Genomic DNA, 22,442 nt, shown 5'->3' with positions numbered 1-22,442 from the left:
CCTTATATATTGATAGGCCAAATGGTCCAAAGTCCAAACACCCAAATTCAGTCCAAACCATAAATAGCCTTTAACCCAAATCGCTTATAAATAGGAGCTATTAACTTCTCAAACTTTATACTCTTCTTGTTTTCGGGGATTAACTCGATACTCTTTTATTTTATCTTATTATAATTATTCCACATTTTTTTTACACTCTAACTTGTTTATATGTGTAAGGTAGTTTCTAAATTTGATTTAAGTAATTCTGAAAATAATTTGAATATAATCATATTAACTGATACATTTTGAAACTCACTAATAGCACTTTGCGTAATGATTAAGGAACTAGTTTGAATATGTTATTTCACATAAAAAAAACTTTCTTTTAAAAAAATAAGCTGTCAGTTATATTAGTATCAAAATTTGTTGAATATGCTGGTAATAGTTTGAAATTTAAATTAGTCACTGAATGTGTATAACTGAAGAAACGCATATTCAACAACCTCAAACATTATTTTCATCACTTAAGGACAATACTATTTATTCCATAAAAAAAAAAAAAAAGGGGGTCAAATTGGATATAGGATCCGGCCCAAATACCTTTTTCCTCACTCGTTTTCTCGGAAAAGAAAGAGCTGGAAAATTTTTACGACAGAGTCGAAATTGCAGTTAAACTTAAAACCCCTCGAAACTCCTTTTTCTTTTTCTTTTTCTTTTATTTTTCCATACTATTTTCCATTTTTTTTTTGCCCTTTCTCGTTTTTTTGAATCCCGCGCAATCTCTCTCCTTACCAATTCGCTTCTTCTTCTTCTTCTTTTTCGTCTTAGGGCTTATCTTTTTCGATTCCGCCATGTTTCGCGCACCCTAATTCTCTGTGAAATCTTCGCATCGACGCCAGAGAAACTCGCTCGCCTCGAAGCCAATCAATAACCGTTCCCATGGCGGGGGAGGGGAATGCTCCTCCCGGCGGCGGTGATGGTGGCGATTCGTCGTTGAGAGCTCCGTCGTCGTTCGTGAAAAAGGGCGACCGGCAATTGTTCACGGTGGAGCTCCGGCCGGGAGAGACCACCATAGTGTCGTGGAAGAAGCTGATGAAGGACGCCAGCAAGGTTAACAATGGATCCGCTTCCGCACCCGAACACCGTCCCAACGTAAACCCTGCGCTCGAGTCCAGAATCGCTCCGGTGAGTCTCTTTTTTCCATTTCGCTATCGAATTCGAGCTTTTCTCTGCATCTTTAATTTCCGAATTCCAAGTATGTGTTGGTGTGTTTTCTGAAACTATCTGCATATATACATTATTATTCGCTAACGAGATAGCAATGTGGATGGCATTTAGCATTGTATGCGAGGCTGTTCAGTTTACTGTGATTGTGATTTTTTTTTCTTTTGGCATAGAATTTTGGGTCAGGATAATGCCAATTGTTATGAAAACATTCTGCGAAATCATTTACGATTGACCTGGCATGATTTCTGTCTAATAATTTACTATTCTCTTTTAAAATAAAATTAGCATTTGTTAACTGAAAATCAGCACAAATGTATGCCACGTTGTTCTATACAGCACTGCTCATGCAGAAAATTATTTGAAAGTGTTTTGTGGAAAACTGAAATCTCCAAGCCCTCCTATTATCTGACATGAAATTTATTAGGTTGAACGGTGGTGCCTGTTTGACTTAATATGAGTTCCTCTTTTAAATTTGGTGATCTTGATTAAACTTCATAAATTTGCTTTCATTTAAAGTGATTTAAGAGTAGTAGGGGCTAATGTTATGTATCATGGCTCTCTTGATGATTTTAGTTGGGCGAACTAGTTTCATAAGTGAGGCCCTGGAATTCTCTCACAAGTTCAAGGAAATTATATTTGCATAAAATCAGTCAGTATTATTTGCAGGATTTTTGTATTTGTTTCATACTTATTGTTCTTGACTTATTTCTTTAATACATATTCACTTTTTGTTGAAACTCTTTAGCTGAATTTTCTATTGAGATTAGTAGATAGATCATATTAAGGCTTTTCTATTTGAGAGACGTATAACATGTGGTAGTTAGTGAACAGATACATGTAAATCCGCCAAAGTTCACCGTTCATCAGAATCTGGCAACGTCATCTTATATATACATATATATATATATATATATTAAGTGTTGTTTTGAATTTATTCTCATAATGCATGACTATACGGTACATATAGTAAATCTATTTTTTTATATGGAGTCAAGGTAATCATGGCTTGAGTTGAGTCTAGCTTGTTTTATGCTATAGTATTTTATTATTTTGTCATCTGGGTACTTGTATACCAGCATAAACTTCAGCTTTTTGTCTTTTTGAAATTGTATGTGGTTTTGTGCTTCATTATTTTTACTACCCTCACATGTCATTTTTAGGGGAAACCTGCTGAGATTGAAGAACAAGATGCTCCTCAGACAAACCGTTTCAGTGCTGTAATAGAGAAGATTGAACGCCTTTACATGGTATGTGTATGTTGCTCACCGAGATTGTTACTCAATGCTCCGTACAAGCATAAATTAATATATTCTATAAATTCATATCATAGATGTGTATTTAAGTATCATATTAATTTTTCTTGGTTGCTTCCATGTTGGGAATAATGGGATAGTGAATCATTTTCAGGGTAAGGATAGTAGTGATGAGGAGGATCTACTTGATGTTCCTGATGATCAGTATGATACAGAAGACTCTTTCATCGATGATGCTGAGCTGGTTGGTATCTTTGCTTATTGTTTTGGCCTATTATGACTCTTTTATTACTAACAGGAATAGTGTAGTTCTATATATATATATATATATATATATATATATATTAATATTGATTGAATTTAAATGTCCTTTCTGCAGGATGAGTATTTTGAGGTTGATAATTCTGCAATCAAGCATGACGGATTCTTTGTAAATAGGGGGAAGTTGGAACGCATGTAAGTTTTATTTTGTTTGAATATTTGCTTTGAGTATTTCCTATTTCTTTCCCTTGTAAACTACTTTATTTTGCAAGCCTTTGCACTTTTTTCTTTGTTGGTTTATTGGTGAAGTCAATGGAACAATATTGCCACAACGGGTGACTTTTTTTAATGGTCATTTATGCATGCTTATGGTGTTACATGAACATAAATGAGATCATTTATAGTTCACGGTCATTATTTGAGTTTGTGAGTTGTGACAAGGACAACTAATATTAGAATTCCTGTTGAAACTTTTTGGATGCTTGTCATGTTAAGAAGTAATAATTTGTTGAGTGCAATGGAAGGGAAAATTCCATCTATTAGCAGTAGCTGTTATCTTTTACTAGTTTTACCTTTGTTACTTTACCGTGGTGTATCCTATTATTTTACGTTTGCATACAGTGGATAGTTTTACCTATTAGTTGTTACTGTAACCACTTACAGTTACTTAGTTAGGATTATTAGTTTGGGTTCTGGAACCCGTGACTCAATGTTGAGTCAGTTTTCTTCTTTAGAAATAGGACAAGGGTCCTGAAACACATACCTTTTTTCCTTTTGTATGATATAGATTAGAGTACACTTTCTGTTCTTCTTCTCTTTCTCTCTCCTCTCTTTGTCTCTCACTCAGAGCTTTTCTTCATTTATGGCTTCCACATTGAACTTCAATATGGTATCAAAGTGCTCTTTCTAAGGGCCTGAGCCATATCGTTCACACCAATGTCTTCCGCGTCAAATTCTAGTTCGAATGGAGCCTAAAACTTCCTCTAATCTCTCCAACCTTCAACTCTCGGCCAAACTTACAGAGAATAATTACCTCTTTGGAACCAAATTATAAAACTAGTCATTACATCTCACCAGCTTCACAAATTCCTTGTGAATCCTAAGATTCCACTGAAGCATGAGTCTGACGAAGATCACGAGAACGAGATTTTCAGTCTGTCATATATACAGTGGCCCACATAGGACCAGATGATTTTAACATGGCTCTTTTCTGCCATTCTTGAACATATAGTCAATGATATACTGCTAGTAAAGCATGCTTTTGAAGCTTGGGATAACGTGCATAGGCTTTTCCAGAGGATGATGAAGTCTAGAGTGCGTCAACTGAGATCTGAGCTCAGACCCGTGAAGAAAGGGACTAAATCAATCAAGTAGTATCTTGCACGAATCAAGTCTATATATGACTTATTTAAAGCTATTGGAAATCTGGTTTCTGCTGAAGTACATAAAAAGTTGATTCTAGATGGACTACCAACAGATTATAATGCCTTTATGCTTGGACATGGAAGAGAAAGGCCATACTTTATAGCAGATTTTGTAGTTGAATTGATGGCACATGAGTAGTTGTTAATGAAGCAAAACAAGTCTCCACTATCTAAAACGATAATTGTAAATCTAACTCAGCAGCCAAAGCAAACTAAAGAAGATTCTCATGGTTAGTACAATAAAGAACAAAATTCCTCCGATGGTCAAAATCGAGGTAGAGGACAGTTTGGAGGTCGCTCCAACCAAAGCAGGGTGTGTGGGAACAAAACCGATGTGCATTGCCAGTTGTGCTTCAAGTTTGGGCACGATGCCAAGTCTTGTTGGCACTGTTATGATGAAAGCTTTGGCCCAACCTTACCTCCACCACAAAGCACGTCCTATTTTAATCATCAATCACAGTATCAATGTTTTTATCAATATGTCAGTCTTGCAAATCAACAACCTAAAGCCTTGTATTCTTTCCAATTCTTCATTTTCTCTCTGACATTGTTGCTCAGGACATCCATATTTTGAGTCAGTGAAAAATGTACTAAAATCTTGTAACATACATGTTAATAAAATGGCAAAAGACTTTTGCACTTCATGTTTTGTTGCCCTCTAAAGTAGTTTACAAAGATCCCTTTGAACTTGTGTACACTGACTTATAGGGACCCTCACCTCTGAAATCAACCTGGAGGAGTTCCTATTATATATCCTTTGTTGATGCCCCACTATATACCCTTGGATTTACCCACTGAAACGAAAGTGTATTTAAACAGTTTCACATGATGATCACCAACCAATTTCAAAAACCTCTCAAAGCCCTACAAATAGTCTAGGGTGGAGAGTACATAACATTTACTCAGTATTTCAATATCCATGGCATCTCACATCGTCTAACTTGTCCAACATGCACCACCAAAATGGTGTGGTTGAAAGAAAACACAGGCACATAGTGGAAACAAGTCTGGCCTTAAAAGCTTATATATCACTCCCTATGCAATTCTGGGATTATGCATTTATCTCATCTATTTTTCTCATCAACATACTCCCTTCTGCAACTATTAATTTTGAGGTTCCTTTTTGTAAACTTCTCTACAAAAATCCAAAGTATGACTTCCGAAAAATATTTGGATATGCTTGTTTTCCTTTTCTTAGACCATACAACAAGCACAAGCTTGACTTAAGGTCTCGAGGCATATTTCTTGGGTATTCCTATTCCCCAAAACATAAAAGGTACTACTGCCTTAGTCATGATGGAAGGATATACATTTTGAAAAAAAATTTGTCTAATGAATGCAAATTTCCTTACCCCACATGGTCTAGGAATCTCACTCCTTCTGTTAATCCAACTTCTTCTTATATTCCATCAATGTTTTGTTCAATGAATACAAGTTTTGCTACCCAACATGGTTTAGGAATCTCACTTCTTCTGTTAATCCAACTTCTCATATTCCATCGTCTATTCATTTATCCTTTATGTCTCAAAGTTAGTCCCCAGTTGCTGCTAATTCAGATCTCACTGATTCCCTACAAATCAACAACACTGCAAATTCTTCTTCACATTCTCTTGGTCACCATAAACCACCTGGATCTACTCAAGTGACACCTCACACCCCTAGTTCTTCTTCTACCATTGGTGAATTTTCCCCATCTTCTCCCAGTTTTGTCCAACATCTCCTAGATTTCTCCTCTCTTTCTTCTATTTCATCTTCCATTTCCTCCACCTCTCTTTTTTCCCCTGTGACATTCTGAGTTTACCCTTTCTACTGATTTTAGCTCATCTTCACTAGCCCATTCCATTATCACAAGGTCCAAGGCTACAACAGCTCGTAATCTGGCTCTTCTCACACATGTTGAGCCTTCCATAATGAATCAAGCCTTGAACAGTTGTAAATGGTTCAAGGCTATGCAATTGGAATTTGATGCTTTGCAAACTAACGATACTTGGAAACTTGTTCCCTTACATCTTGGTAGGGAAGTAATTGGATGCAAATGGGTTTTCAAGGTCAAGGAGAACCAAATGGGAGTTTCAACAAGTACAAGGCTAGATTGGTGGCTAAAGGCTTTCATTAAAGGGCTGGATTTGATTACAATGAGATGTTTTCTCCCGTTGTGAAGCCTGTCATAGTTCGGATCATACTAACCATTGCTCTCTCTTTTGGCTGGTTTTTGAGACGACTTGATATTAACAACACTTTCCTTAATGGGGATTTGAAGGAAGAGGTATACATGCAACAACTCCCTGACTTTTAAGTGCAGGATAAATCTCTGGTACGTAGGCTTACAAAATCACCTTAAGGGCTGCAATAGGCCTCTAGGGATTGGTTAGCTTAGGGAGTCACTGACATTGTTGTTAAAACGTAGTGTCGAAACGTAGAAACGTACCCTTTCTACGTTTTTATGACCAAAAACGTGTCGAAACGGTGGTTGAAACGGAATTTGGGTCGAAACGGTTGAAACGGCGAGTCAACTCGGTAAATTCGGTTGACTCGGCGAGTTGACCGAGTTTTTTTTTTAAAAAAAAAACAGGGGTATTTTTGTCAAATCAAGTCATCCCCAACTTAAAATAAAAAAAAAAACCCTACCGCATTCAAAGTCGCCGCGTACGCGTTGCTGTTGCTGAGTTCCTGATTGCTTGCTTCTTCCCCCAAAATAAAAAAAATTGGTGCTTCTTCAGTTCTCGTATAAAAGTGACTAAGCGAGGTATTTTCAAATCGGTGCTTCTTCAGTTACTGCTTGCTTGCTTCTTCATCCTTGCTTCTTGCTTCTTTACTTCTCCTATTTTGCTTTCGCTGCTATATCATTCTTCAGTTCTCGTATTTTGTTAGTGACTAAGTGAGATATATCATTCTTCATCCTTGTTTCTTCTTCAGATCGCTGCTCATTTTTCTTTGCTCCTTTTTTGCTTTCATACTGATATGTGATATAGTTGAATATTGAATTTTTATAATTTTTTAATTTTTATTTTTAATTTTAATACAGATCTAGTTTTTTATTTATAATAAAAGAAATATTGAATTTTCCTAAAGTAATTTTTATTTTTTTATTTTAATACAGATCTAGTTTTTTATTTATAATAAAATAAATATTGAATTTTCCTAAAGTATTTGATATATTGTTGAAAGTAGAAATATTTGACTGTATTTAATTTTTATAAATATTGTTGAAACTTGAAAGTAGAAGTATTTAATTTTAATTCAAATCTAAACAATGTTTTATGTTTTATTATTAAAAATGATCCAAATTATATAAATTGTATAAATTGTTTGAGTTGAATCTGGACGTGTGAAATGATTGTTTTATTATTAAAAATGATCCAAATTTTATTGCTTCTGGACGTGTGAAATTAGTGGCCTGGACCTAATTATATAAATTGGTTGATTTGAGTTGAATCACAGTTTTGTCATGGCTTCAAAAACATGCCAAGAGTCTATGCATTTATTTTTGCTATTTCTGTGCCACTGTAATATAATACTTGCTTATATCATGCATTTAATTATACTAAATGCATTTATCTGAACTTTGATTAAATATAGTTTGAAATCATATGGCTTCATCAAGTGCTATTGGTAGTAGTAGCACTGGGGCTTCTGCAAGTGTAAGTAACACTACTCTTGGGGGCAGAAAATTGCCTAGAAATGCTCCTGGAAATAGGCAAGATCCTGCATGGAAGCATATAATTGAAGTTCCGGGAACAAAAAAGCTTAAATGCAAGTATTGTCCTAAAGTAATGTCTGCTGGAGTTTTTCGTGTCAAGCACCATTTGGCAGGAACATCTAAAGATGTTGAACCATGTATAGCTGTGCCAGATGAAGTAAAAACAGAGATGTTGAATCTTCTTATTGGAGCAGCACAACAAGGAAAACCATTGAATAAAAATTTGGAGGGCGATATGCAAGAAGTAGAAAAGGAAGCTGTTAGTGATGGCTCCGATATTTTCAAGAAAAGTAGAGCATCTGTTCCTCTAACCTTAAACACCATATTCAAGAAGAGCTTGAGGGAGGAGGCATGTCTTGACATTTGTACTGCTATATATAACAATGGAATTCCTTTCAATTTTGTGAATAGCGATGATTTCAAAAAGATGTGTGAATCAATTGCAAAGCATGGACCAGGTTTCAAGCCACCATCTTATCACGAGTGTAGAGTGAAATACTTGAAGCAAAAATATGATATGACAACGACTGTTGTTGAAACACATAAGGCTTTATGGAAGAAAACTGGATGCACAATAATGACTGATGGGTGGACTGATAAAAGAAGAAGAACAATAATCAATTTTTGTGTGCATAGCACTATGGGAATTGTGTTCCTTAAGTCCATTGATGCATCTCTCATTACCAAAACAGCTGACAAGATTTTTAAGATGATTGATGAAGTGGTACAGGACGTTGGTGAAGAAAACATTGTCCAAGTTGTGACGGACAACGCTGCAAATTATAAAGCTGCTGGGGCTTTGTTGATGGAGAAAAGAAAGAAAATTTATTGGACACCTTGTGCTGCTCATTGTATTGATTTGATGCTGGAAGATTTAGAGAAGAAAATACCCCTTCATAAAGACACAATTTTTAAGGGGAAGAAAATTACAACTTATATTTATTCAAGAACATCTCTTATTCCAATATTGCACAGCTTCACCAGTGGGAAAGATTTAATTAGACCGGCCATGACTCGTTTTGCCACATCCTATTTGACTTTGAAATGTCTCCATGACCACAAACTTCCTATAAAAAGAATGTTCATGTCAGATGAATGGAAGAATAGCAAATATGCAAAGTCAGCAGATGGAAAACTTATTGAAAATGTAGTGATGGACAAACACTTTTGGAAAAGGGTTGAGATTTGTTTGATAGGGGCACTTCCTTTGATTGAAGTGCTTCGATTGGTTGATTCAGATGATGCAGCCATGGGCTCTATTTATGAGGCAATGGATCATGCCAAGGAGAAAATTGAAGAGGATTTAAAAAAAAAAACCTTCATTGTAAGTTATCAATTAATTTTTTTAATTCAAAGTTATAGACATGTTTAACTCAAAATTAATTCAATTCTTATCTTTTTATTTTTTTAGTTATCAACCTATTTGGGATGTCATTGATGCAAGATGGGAGAGGCAACTCCATAGGCCTTTGCATGCTGCAGGCTATTACCTTAACCCAAAACAACATTATTCTCCTACATTTAAAGTTGATTATGAAGTAAAGGTTGGATTATACGATTGTATAAAAAGGATGGTTGCAGATACAGCTGTAGAAAGAAAGATTGATGAGCAACTTGAGGAATTCAAGTATCGTAGAGGTCTTTTTGGGACTACCTTTGCTAAGGATGGAGTTGAAACCAAGAGTTCAGCAGCATGGTGGGAATCTTACGGTGATGGTGTTCCAGAGCTCCAAAAATTGGCTATTCGTGTGCTTAGCTTGACATGTAGTTCCTCTGGGTGTGAGCGAAATTGGAGTGCTTTTGAGATGGTATAATTTTAATATGAAATGCATTTGATTTGAAAAATATGATATTAGTCTAGCTGCTAAATTATTTTCTTGTATTTGCTTAGGTCCACACAAAAAAAAAAAAAATCGTTTGAAGCAGGAGACAATGAATAATGTTGTTTTTGTCATGGCTAACTCAAGATTAGGCAAGACAAAACATAGAGTGTCTCCTCAAATTGATTATAACTTTGATGACATTGAGTCAGATGATGATTGGATTGTGGAACCAACATATGAAGATCATTTGGAAGATGTTGAAGAAGATCAAGATCCCTTTGGCTTGGATGATCCAATTGAAGAAGAAGCGAACTTGGATAATTTGGAAATTCCTGAATTTATTGGTGAATTTATTAGTGGAGAAGGGGATGAAGATGAAGATGATATTGACTTGGACTCCAATGACTTAAATTAGAGATGTTGATATCTTTTATGATTTTATTACCTAGGTGTTTTGATTTTAATATGTATTATCATGACTGAGTTTGAACTTAATTTTTATTTCTTTAGTGTTTGCACTTAAATTTGTAATGACTTATGTATTGGTGTGTTTTGGTTATATATATGTTGGATATATTTTATTTTTTTGGTATGGAGTAAACTCTTACGTTTCGTTTACGTTTCTCGATTTTACGTTTTTGCTTTCCCCTACCGTTTCAGCGTAGACTCTACGTTTTAACAACATTGGTCACTGATGTATCTTGGGTTCCAAATTAGTCGTTGTGATCCCTCTTTTTTTACCTACAAAGCTGCCTCTCGACTGGTTTTAGATATATGTGGATGATATCATCATCACTGGTAATGATGTTGCCTTTGTCCAATCACTTATATTTCTGACCTGCATTCCAAATTTGCTCTGAAGGATCTGGGTGCCCTTGATTACTTTTAGAGGTCAAGCAAAGGTCTCCTACTGCACTCTTTCTCACACAATGCAAATATATTCGTGACTTACTGATCAGGGAAAATATGCATGATGCTAAGGCAATCTCTTCTCCTATGCCCTCAAGCTGTAAACTCACCAGTATTGATTTCAATTGTTTTTCTGATCCATCCTTATATCACTCCATATTGAGAGCTCTTCAATATGTTACCATAACCAGACCAGAGATAAGCTTTACAGTAGATAAGGTTTGTCAGTTCATGAGTCAGCCTTTAGTGGACCATTGAAAGGCTGTCAAACGGATTCTGAGGTATCTCAAAGGGACTTGCACCTTCGTCTCTTTCTTCAGTTAGTTAATCCTCATCTTCCTTTCTCATTGTGTGCCTTTTGTGATGCTGACTGGCCATTGACTCATATGACAGGAGATCTACTTCTCGGGCATGCATATTTCTTGGTCCCAATCAGGTTTCTTGGTGGTCCAAGAAACAAAACGTGGTTGCTAGATCCATCGCTGAAGCAAGATATAGAAGCCTAGCTCTTGCTTGTTCAGAAGTTCTGTGGATTAAATCTCTTTTGAATGAGTTGCAACTTCCTTTCTCCACTCTTCAGATTTTATGTGGTAATTTGAGTGCAATTCCTTTGTCTCACAATTTCGTTTTACATGCAAGGACAAAGCATCTTGAACTTGACATTCGCTTTGTTTGAGAAAGGGTTCTTGTCAAGGAACTTCTTGTTTCTCATGTTCTTGTTTCTACCCAAGTTGTAGATACCCTCGCCAAGGCTCTCTCACCCATCAGATTTGCTGAATTAAGACACAGGCTCAGGGTCTTGGATTCTGGTCCTCAGCTCCACCCTCTTGAGCTTGAGGGGGAGTATTAGTAGTAGCTGATATCTTTTACTGTTTTACCTTTGTTACTTTACCATGTTGTATCGTATTATTTTACTTGTGCACACGGGGGATAGTTTTACCTATTAGTTGTTACTGTAACCACTTACGGTTACTTAGTTAGGATTGTTAGTTGGGTTCTGGTGGAACTTGTGACTCACTGTTGAGTCACTTTCTTCTTTATAAATAGGACAAGTGTCCTGATACATGTATTTCCTTTTGTATGATATAGATCAGAATACACTTTCTCTTCATCTTTCCTTTCTCTTTCCTCTCTCTTTCTCACTCAGTTTTTCTTCTTCATTGATGGCTTCCACATTGAACTTCAATATCATCTCTCTTCTTTATGTGTAGATGTTGAGATGTAGAGAATAGTATAAACTATTAAAAAGGCCCTCACCTAAAAGCTTAAGCTTTACATGATATCAAAGCCTCGGTGTCATGGGTTCGATCCTCACCGTCCCCCACTTTCTCTTGTGGAATTTCTTAGCACAGGTAGACTGGGCCTGATGCATCATCCATCCTTCAAACCAAATGGGTTCTCGTGTGAGGGGACATGTTAGAGAATAATATAAACCATTAAAAAGGCCCTCACCCAAAAGTTTAAGCTTTATATTATTGTTGGAATATTCAAGTGTGATGAATTCCACATTGGTTGGTAATAGGCTAAGTGAAGTCCATATAAGTGGGAAGACGCATGAACCAATGCCTTAAGGGTTTTGGGTTGTGACTTGTGACATGGTGTTGGACTTGCCTGATGTGGTTATTTTCTCATTGTTAAAGTTTATACAAATCCTAGAAGGGTTTTGAAGTAGTGGATCTCGAGGCAGCAAGGTGGAGTTGATGATGGATGATTATTGTCTAAATGCACGAGTAGAACTTGATCTTTAGTTTTAGCAGCTTGAACCATAAATTTTGAGGAGTTTTACTCTGTTTGACTATCTCCATATAATGTTTGGTCCATAAAATACTATTTTGTTGTAAGATTATTTTTAGGGTCCAAATTGGTACTGCTGGCCTATGTTAACTGAGATGTTTAAGTTGCTAAATGGGCTTTGTATCTTCTCATTTGTATTAATTGTTTTCTTTTTAATACTTATATGTAGTAACCATTTTCTAATTTTGTTTTATCTCCCACCTAAAAGGGTAATAATATCTGCATTTTTAGGCAGCGCATTACCATGTAGAAATTAAATGTATTTAATACAAAGTTGGCCTCTCTATGGTCTTTAAACAGTTTTGTTACATTCATATTTGAATTCATCAGGAGACTAGCATCATGTAAGACCAAGGTAGTCAAAATCGTGTTGAGTTCTTTTGACTTGGGCAATCCAACTCGGTTGTGGTATTGGGTTCGGTTGGGATCACACAGGATCGCCGAGCAACGTTGCAAAAACGGTGAAATCATTATTTAACCGTTTTAGACGATCTGCGAATAGAGAACCCATTTCTATTTCATCTACCTAGAACCCCTTCATTTTTCATATACTAATGGAGAATCGAACAAAGAGAAAGAGAGAACCCCTGCGAACCCTACCCAGCAACTGAACTATCTATCCTGTGTTCGAGCCTTTCTTCTGTGCGAAGCCCCAGCCTCTAATAGAAGCACAATGTATGTGTTTCTTGTGTGATGAGGACTTTCTCTTCAAAACTGAAATTAGGTTTTTCAATTTTAACTTTAGTTTGGACTAGATTGGGCCTGCTGAACCATTGTTAGTGTGGGCTGAAACTTGGGTTTTCAGTTTTAGTTATTATCTTTCATTAATATATTTTTATCTACTTTTTAAATAAATAAGATGTAAAATAGTATACATATTTTTTGTGTAAGTATAATTTGTATTTAATTATATATTTCACATATTTAAAATATAAAACATAATAAATTGTTTTTATATTTAAATGAAATGGAATTATAATTGAATATTAATCACTAATTATTTACAATATGGATATTCTTATGAAAATGAAAATAAATGACATCAAAATCTTAGTTTTAATTACATTTTAATAATGATTTAGAGGTTTTTTATTTGTGTTTATATATATATATGTGTGTGTGTGTTAAAAGATAAGATCTTAATGATACGTGTTGATCTCTCGATTTACAATCTTTTCAACCCCTTCCGATCTTAGGTAGGATCTTGAGTTTAACTACCATGACACAAACATTAAATTTGTTGTCAGATATTCCTATAGCATTTTTTGAGTAGCGAATTTTATTTTTATTGTTTTCCCTTTTTGTATTCCATATATCTTCTTTATTCAATTTTCTTCTTTTATAAGCAATGAAGTTTGTACTTGTTGTTATCATTGTTAATCTTCTTTGATTGCTGATGGTTGGTTTTATTGTTGTACACTTCTAATTTTATTGTATTTACTTTTGAATAACTTCTTTCTTTAGAGTATTCAATTATTCATCAGTTATAACCTTTTTTTTGGGTTGCTTCCAAATGACATGAATGCCTTTAATAGTAATATGATCTTGTGGCTTATGATTGAATATTTTTGCTGGCAATATTTTTATCATTATTTTTCTGTCTTACAGTTGAATATTTTTTCCTGTGACACTTGTCAACAAATGTTGCACCATTGAATATATTAAATTTAAGATTGGAGTAAATAACTGTTTTTTTTGGCAATTCTTGATTATTCTTATTGATTTTCTATTTCTTTCTATTTTTCAAGAAATGAACCTCCAGTATTACCTAACCAGCAAGCAAAGAAAAGGCGCCGTAAGGATATATCGAAGAATTCTGGTGAAGAAGATGGTCATGGATCAAATAATCATGTTAAAGTGGGCAAGACAGCTGCTGGAAAGAATGCATTGTTACCTGGGAAGAATATGTCTAATTCCTCACAGAATTTTGTTGTACCGGGTGAACATTATGAAGACTTGAAATTTCGGAATCAATTGGATATCTCTGGAATTAGTTCAAAAAAGAAAATTGCTGATACTAGACCAATATCAGATCCTTCTGTCTGTTTGAAAGTATCAAATGATGATGTTCCCTCTTCTGTGGCAGAAGCAAAAGATGCTGATAAACAGAAGATAGGAGTACTTCAATCTAAGAACACAAGTCATAAATATAAAGATGCAAGTGGATTGCTTGATACTTCTCATCAGAAGTTCCATGAAAAAAATGCATATGCACATTCCAAATCCCAACTTGGAACACCCCCAAGCAAAATTGATGAGTTAGAAAATACAGGTCGGTCAAAAGAAAAAAATGGCACCCGTGAACTACCAGATCTTAACTTGTCTGTGGGAAAATCTGCTCTTCAAGCACCAGTAAGTTTACTTCTTTTGCTTTTCTGTTGTCTTTATTTTAATTTCAAGATGATAAATAATTTAAAGAAACAAGTAATACCAAGAAAATGTTCTCTGCGGCATTTCTATCAATTTATTTTTTCTATTCAGCATTAAATTAAAGGGTTCTACCACTCAGGCATAGTTATCCCACGAAGCATGATGGAACTGCCCACCAAATAACACTTTCTTTGTAGAATCAATTTGCATTGCAATTAGCACATCAAATCTTACATTTAGGCATGACATGTTGTGTGCCAAACAAAGTGCATACAACATTAGTCAACTTGGTGAGTTAACATGTTCTAATTACTGTGACTACTGATGGTGAAAGTGGAATCTTATGTGTGCAAGTGTAGCATGTACTATATTAGTCATGAGTTGGGTTGAATCTTATGCAGAAATCTGAAAACATGCTCAAGAAAGATGGTTCTAGTGTCAGGCCAAAAATTACAATGCTTGAGAAAGCTATTCGGGAGTTAGCAAAGATGGTTGCGGAATGTAAGTTATGAAATTGTTTTGTAGGTTTACATGTCTCATAGATAGGCAATGTGGGAAGTTCATTCATAATGCTAATTTTGTTTCCTTTCTTTTTTGTTTGAATATTATTACAGCAAGGCCACCAGCTGTGGAAAACCAGGAGGCTGATAGCACGTCCCAGGCAGTCAAACGAAGATTGCCAAGAGAAATAAAGCTAAAACTTGCTAAAGTTGCTAGATTAGCGGTACTGGCAAAATTCTGCTTTCCTTTATCCCAAACAAGTTGGGTTTGGTAGTCGATGAACCCATATAAAAGAAAAAATAGATTAAGGAAAAATAAATAATAAGTAAATGAATAAATAGGAAAATTCTACCCTGCCACAATTTTAATAGTTTTTCTCCACTTTGTTGCTCCTCCAATAAAAACTTTGTTAAAATAGCTCGCCACCTTTCTTTAACTTTTGCATAGGTATTTTTTATTTTTTTTATTTTCATCCTTGAGGTACCTAACCTGGGTTAAGTCTTTACTTTTCTTATCCCTTATCTTTGCAAGCCCATAGATACATTTTTCTCCTTCTTTGATTTTAATTTTTTTACATCTCGGTGAAAACTTTGCCTCTAGCGACACTGCTTTCCTGACATTTGTTCTAGCCAATCTAAATTTTTTCAAATTCTCTTCAAGATATATATATATATATATATATATATAAATTTCTTCAGGTCTTTGAACATTGTGATATCAAATGTATGTTTTTTGTTGCAGCAGGCAAGCCAAGGGAAACTTTCGAAGGAGTTAATTAGCCGTCTTATGAGTATTGTTGGGCACCTGATGCAACTCAGAACACTAAAGGTATTTCAGCCTTTTAAATATGATAGATAGCCTTTTAGTATCTGTTGTTTCAGTTATCAACTATAATTTGTCAATTGTCACCATCACTATTGGTTGTCAGTGAGATGATTGGTGCAGTTATTTCAGTCTGATACTATTTGTCACCATTACCATTGGTAAGGCTGCCTATTATAAAAAAAAAAAAATCACTTCTCGTTAAACCCGACTAGCGAGTATGGGGTGGAGAAAATCCTTGTACACAGCCTTACCCTTGCATAATTGCAAAGAGGCTGTTTCCTGGATTCGAATCCATGACCTTTCAGTCATGAAAGAACAGTTTTACCACTGCTCCGGTTTGCCCCCATAATGGGTCTGGCTTTTGCTTGAACTCCATGCATATTGGGAGCTTTGTAATGTCAGGGTTGTTACGTAGAGTTGAGACTAAAGGTTGTATCTCGTTCAAGTCAACTATCCTGCTGTCCTCCATCCTGAACTTTTGAACAATTTGTTGTTTGTTTAAAACTATTAGTATATGATTCAACAATTCCATAGTTATGCTTTGAATACATTCGTGACATAAATCACATTGTGGTTTAAGTGACTTTTGTGACTTCTGAAAGATTATTTCTCTTTTTTTCCTTTTTATTTTCCCTTTTGTTTGTGTACTTCAATGTGACATGGCTGTTGAGTCTATCAAATTCTTCTCGAAATGATAGTCTGCCAATTTTTAGTTTAATAAAAACTGTTCTCTCTTGAGAAATGAAGGACCTGTTTGTTTAAGATTTGGAGACTATCAATTTGGTCTTATAGATTGATTCTAATAGTAACTGATCATGTTTGCTTGGTTTTTCAAGCTCACATTTTTTATGCATAGAATTGATCTTAGGAAAAATAAAATTTTGTTGTTGCTTTATTGAATAGAATATTTTAGTAGTGGGAAGGACCTGGAGATTTTTCAAAAGAATCTCTACACTCAACACTGCAAAATCGATTTTAGTAAGTGAGATTCTAATTTTGGGAGATATCCCTATAATTACACTTTAAAAGTTATTCTGCTCTATAAAAATCAAACAAAGTCAATTTTGAAATCAATTCTTTTACAATCCATCCCCAAAAGGCAATTTTCCAACATTATTTATTGTGTATGTCATAATCTTAAAGTTTTCATGACTATTCTTCTTTGTTTATATTCATTATTGTATAGGCATGTATTGTTTCCCTTGGTGCTTGAAATTACTTATTTTCTCATGTAATCTCTTCCTGCTGCAGAGAAATTTAAAAATTATGATTAGTTCAGGTTTGTCCGCGAAGCAGGAGAAAGATGATAGGTTTCAACAGACAAAGAAGGAAGTTGTTGAGATGATAAAGATACAGGCCCCATCTATGGAATCCAAGGTTTATTATAGTTACCCTTGCTATTTCATTCTTTATCAGATATTGGTAAACTAGCTTCTATGTGGTTGTTTTTTACTCATTCAATACTTTTTTTTTCTTATCTTAGCTGGCACATCAGTACTCTATTTTCATTCCCCCATATTATATTATAATCCATAGTATACTTATTTTCGTTCTTTCTTATGGATGCTTCTCTTAATGGATTCAATGCAATTTTTGGTTTGGCGGTTTGCTGTGCAAATCCTGATTTTGGCGTGCTTACTTATGTATCATTTACCTGGAAAGGAATTTCATTAGCTGTAATTATGACACTGAATCTTGTTTTCTTTTTTACATTATCTGATATTGCACTGTATCTTGATTACATATTTTCTGGAAACAATTATGCTTTTGATCAACTAATATTTTGTTTTTTCTAATTTGGGATGCTGCTTATATTTTCCTGGCATTTCAGCAACAGCAACAAGCTGGAGCATCTGGGGATCAAGAGTTAAATCCTGATGGAAAACCAATAGCTAAAAAGAATTTTAGTATGGACACTGCATTGGAGGACAAGATTTGTGATCTCTATGACCTTTTTGTTGATGTACAGAAATTTGAGCCTTGAATACTTATTTTGAAGTTCTGTTTGGATTGAAAAAGCTTGTTCTTATTGATTCTTGTTTGCAATTGTTCTAGGGATTGGATGAAAATTCAGGTCCGCAAATCAGAAAGTTGTATGCTCAGGTGGTTCAAATTTTCTAAGTCTTCCTCTCAATATTGTTCTTGGATTGCTTGTGTTATGTTTATCTTGAGCTGTATCATGAATTTATGTTACCGGCGATCACAACTTTTTTTTTTTTGACCTGCTTCCTGAATTGAGTTTGATTTGGTTTATCTGTGGCTCCTCATTAAGTTAAAATTACTTAAGTATTTGCATATAAAATCACATCACACAGTGTACTCTATTTGAATTCCCTCCTTCTATCAAGAAAAGAAAATGGTTCTGAATTGGTCTTTTCACCCATGTAAATTTACTTCACTGCCATTTTGACTTTTTTTTTTGCTTCCTAGTCCTCAAACAATTCTCATCGTTTAGGGGCCTTTGTGTTACTTTTGTGTGTGTTTATGTTGAATGTGTAGGTTCTGGTGTCCCAAGTTAATCTGTTTGCATTTTTATAAACAACATAATTTTTTCGAACTCTCAAGTCCCATGTCTTCTTCAGCTTGCGGAATTATGGCCAAATGGTTACATGGACAACCATGGGATCAAACGAGCAATTTGCAGGGCAAAAGAGAGGCGCAGAGCACTGTACAGCAGACATAAGGTATGGCATTTGCAGTGAATAATAACCTATAACTTTGGTGAGTAACATTCTAAAAATGAAGAACATTTTTCCCTTGTTCTTAAAGTTATATAAATTTAAGAGAAGAGTTTTATAACATAGTTTGTGTTCTAGCCTGTAAATACTTATATGGTATGTCCTCATTGAAAACTATACATGCCTGGGCTTTTAGTTCTTTTTCCTTGTCATAACCTAAAATTGGCGTAGAATGACACCTATTTCAATATTTTGTTGGGGCTTTAAATAGATAACAATGGATAATGAACTGCAGAAAATATTGTCAATATATTCAGTTATTGAAACTATTATATCCTGGATGTATTAAATCTTCTTTACTATAGTTAAAATGGAAATTCATATTTTGTTACTTCTGGATTCTTAATTGGACATGGTTCTGTTTTCAACAAGAATATGATACGCTAGTTGGATGGAAGATTGTTACTATTTCTTCGGTGGCTTTTGGCATTTTTTCTGGTCCCTCTGTCTGTCTCTCTCTTCGTTATTGATCATTCTTGTTAATGTGATGTTATTGTTTTTCTCAACAACGGAAGTGTGCTTTGTTCCATGAGTTGATCAATGATCTCCCATTTCAAAGAATAGTATTTATTTCTGGATTTTACTTTTCCATTCTGTGCGTCTGTTCCGGTCCCCATTTCTTCTTATGTTTCCCTCCCCATGTGACTATTGGCTATGCTATCTATTTTTTCGCTGTTCTAATGATGGCAGCATACTTCTTTAGAAATCTCTATATTTTATCACTGTTTTTGAATTTCAGATAAATATCTATGTTGGTAGTTGGTGGTTTTGAATCCCAAGTGTTGGAATGGGAGAGCTTGATTTTTGTTCTTTTAATGTTCAGATAACAAGCAAGATTTTATATTTGGTAGAATAATGTTTAGTTTATTTTGATCTCATTGGTTTATCCTTATTGTTAGGATCAGGAAAAGATAAAGAGGAAAAAGTTATTTGCACCTCGGCCAGAGGAGAATGTTCAATTTAATGCTAGCTCAATTAATTCGCAACAAAACACGCGTGAGAGATCAGCTTCAGAATCTAGCAGTCATGCTTTTGCTTCTGTGAACAAGGCAGTTTCTAATACAGCTACAGCTGCTCGGGTTCTCAATCCTTCAGTAAATGGTCCAAAACAAGAAAAATCAAAGGGAAGTTCAAGTGGTTCCCTGGATGATGTCAAGGCTGCAGATGGTGTTTTAATAAAGAAGAAGGTAAAGAGAAAGCCAGAACTGGAGCTGGAAGGAACTCATTTTCGCCCTGAGAAGCTGGCTTCTATGCAGGGAGAAGAAAGGCCTAGGTCCCTAAAGCAGTCTGTAGTTCTTTCCCCCAAATCAAACCTTCAAACATCATCTCTCCCTGGTCTTGAACAGTCAAGCTAACATGATATCAACTATGATGTTTAGACAAAGGAATGTCCGTGTATCACAATTTTTTGTTTTTTTACTATTTTATTTTTCTCTCAATCCTCCCCTCCCAAAATCAATTTGTATCCTACTAATTGTTACCATTTTTGTAATTAAATATCCTTGCAAGGTCTTGCTGGTAGTGGTACTTTTGCATTCAGCTTGCAATTTTGATGGGAAGACAAGCTTTAGTTATCTAGAATTGAGATTGAGTAGAGTAGTTATACTTGGCTTAAGACAATTGAAGTAAATTTTTGTGGTTCTCGAACACGTGTCATTGATCAAAATTCAATTTGAAGTGGCCTAGCTAGAGGTTAAACTACAAAGGATAAAATTCTTCTAAAATAAACTTGTCTGTCTTTACTGTGAGCGAGTTACGATGTATTTATTTTTAACTTGAGTTCAGTTGCATTGTAATTGGGCTTATGCCCTCCCTCTGTACAAAAAGAAAAATAAAAAAAATTGCATTATAATTTTAATCTACAAAATTTTCAAGATTTTGTGAGAGATTGATTTTGTCCCGTCCAAACAATATTAGCGCTTATATGACAACAATGAACTTATGTGTTGAGTATTGGTTCAGGACCTCAATCGATAGCTTGATTTGATCCAAAGTTAATTAGAGTAGTTTGAGTCTTCAAAATCAGATGTGTGTTTTTGGATTTGGGCACGAATTCAAAGATATAACCGATTAACTCTGTTTGAATATTGTTTTTTTTATTTAAAAAATTATTTTGAATATAAATTCTGAAAACTGATTTTGAGAGTAGGAGAATAACAAAACTTGTTTAAATATGGTTCGATTTAAAGTTATAAAGAAGTAATGTTTATTTATAAAAATATCATCAATGAACTTTTATAATTACAAAATTGTCAGCTCAAAATACTTTAAAATTGAAAAAAATTTGTATTTATTTATGAAAGTGTCATTGATGAATTCTCATAATTATAAAGTGCCATTAATAATTCTCAAGGACTCAGGTTCTGACTTCTCAAAGGGGTTCACATGGTTGAATCAGTTCGAAAAAAAAAAAATTGAATCAATTATTTTTCTTTAATTATTAATATTTTTATTTATTTTCTTGAAAATCAGTTCATAATTGATTCTTAAAAAATAAAATCAGTTTGATTCTGCTAAAAGGCTAAAGAGAACCATTAAGATCAGTTGGGTTATCGAAATTAAACAAATTGTGTTCTGCTTTTTTTCCTAAAAATTATTTTGTAGAATAGTTAATAAAATAAGTTTTTTTTTTAAGTTAAAAGTCAAAATACAAAACAAAAACAATTAAAATATATTTTCTAAATTTGATTTTAAAAATTATTTTAATAATTATAATTTTTAAAATTATTTTTGCAAAACATACATTATCAAACAAGTTTTTTTTTTTCTTATTTTGAAAATTAAAAAACTGTTCTTGAAAAATTACTCAAACAGGCCTAAAATTGGCTTGTGTTCATCATAAATAACCAAACTGAACGAAACTATATCCATGTCTTGTTCAAGCACGATTTTGGATGAATTGATTATGAGACAAACTTTATTTATGTCATACGTGCTCAATAATAAAAGGTAAAACGATTTTAGTGATTTTTTTACTTGAAATAATCCCACCCAAATCATAATATAACATCTACAAAATTATTTATTAACTTAATTTGAAACATGGTTGTTTCAGCGTGTTCGGGAATTAAGAGTTTAACCTCATGCCACTGCGGAGTATCTTATTTTTGAATATCATTAGGCTTTCACTTTACCTTTACGAGGCGTTTGGTACAGAAGAAATTTTTATTTGTCCGAGAATCTCGATTTTCAAAAATATAATTTTTATATTCAGTTTACGATAATATCTGAAAATTTAAAATTTTAAAAATTTCAGTTTCCCGGAAATTCGAAAAAAATCCGTGTACCAAACGACCCCTTAAATAAATCGGAACGTATCTTATATTTTTAGTAAGATTAAATTATGATACTCTCTTTTTTATTTATTTTAAGGGATAGATTATTCTATCTCTTTTTTTTTTTTGCTTACTTTTTTCTATCACCCTCCAATACCGTTAAATCAGAATTTAAAAAGGAGAGAAAAAAATAAATGTTAATTAAAATTTTAATCTAAGAATATTTGAAAGTGATAGGTAAAGATAAGCGAAAAAAATAGTAGGTATTTTAAAAGCAAATTTACTTTAAAAGAGTTTTTCCAACCATTATTTAAAAAGATTATGAAGATTTTTCTCTATATGGTGCATAGAATACAAGAA

At 34.2% G+C, this 22,442-nt stretch overlaps 1 protein-coding gene across 3 annotated transcripts; it reads left to right on the top strand.

Annotated features, from left to right (window-relative positions):
• The first annotated feature begins 663 nt into the window (after positions 1-663).
• On the top strand, positions 664-20,505 carry LOC133314679 (ubinuclein-1). 3 transcript variants are annotated; one of them, XM_061516190.1, is made up of 13 exons: positions 664-1,167; positions 2,370-2,456; positions 2,617-2,706; positions 2,842-2,918; positions 14,122-14,725; positions 15,145-15,244; positions 15,358-15,467; positions 15,989-16,072; positions 17,321-17,446; positions 17,901-18,032; positions 18,125-18,172; positions 18,652-18,753; positions 19,707-20,505. In XM_061516190.1, exons 1-13 carry the CDS (start codon positions 922-924, stop codon positions 20,160-20,162), a joined length of 2,262 nt encoding a protein of 753 aa, XP_061372174.1. In that variant the 5' UTR covers positions 664-921; the 3' UTR covers positions 20,163-20,505. The 3 variants fall into 3 exon arrangements, with proteins under 3 accessions (XP_061372174.1, XP_061372175.1, XP_061372173.1); XM_061516191.1 differs by having other exon boundaries at positions 15,986-16,072; positions 19,713-20,505; XM_061516189.1 differs by having other exon boundaries at positions 15,986-16,072.
• The last annotated feature ends 1,937 nt before the right edge of the window (positions 20,506-22,442 follow it).

This window comes from Gastrolobium bilobum, unplaced genomic scaffold (assembly GCF_033153095.1).
Source record: "Gastrolobium bilobum isolate Gb01-03AN ecotype WA unplaced genomic scaffold, APGP_CSIRO_Gbil_v1 utg7360, whole genome shotgun sequence".
Classification (NCBI taxonomy): Eukaryota; Viridiplantae; Streptophyta; class Magnoliopsida; order Fabales; family Fabaceae; genus Gastrolobium; species Gastrolobium bilobum.
This window is presented reverse-complemented; position numbering and strand designations above follow the sequence as displayed.

Coding starts and splice junctions, on each gene's coding strand:
- LOC133314679 (XM_061516189.1), top strand. CDS start 922: ATGGCGGGGGAGGGGAATGCTCCTCCCGGCGGCGGTGATGGTGGCGAT. Junction 2,919..14,121: donor AGGGGGAAGTTGGAACGCAT/GTAAGTTTTATT, acceptor CTATTTTTCAAG/AAATGAACCTCCAGTATTAC. Junction 18,754..19,706: donor CACTGTACAGCAGACATAAG/GTATGGCATTTG, acceptor CCTTATTGTTAG/GATCAGGAAAAGATAAAGAG.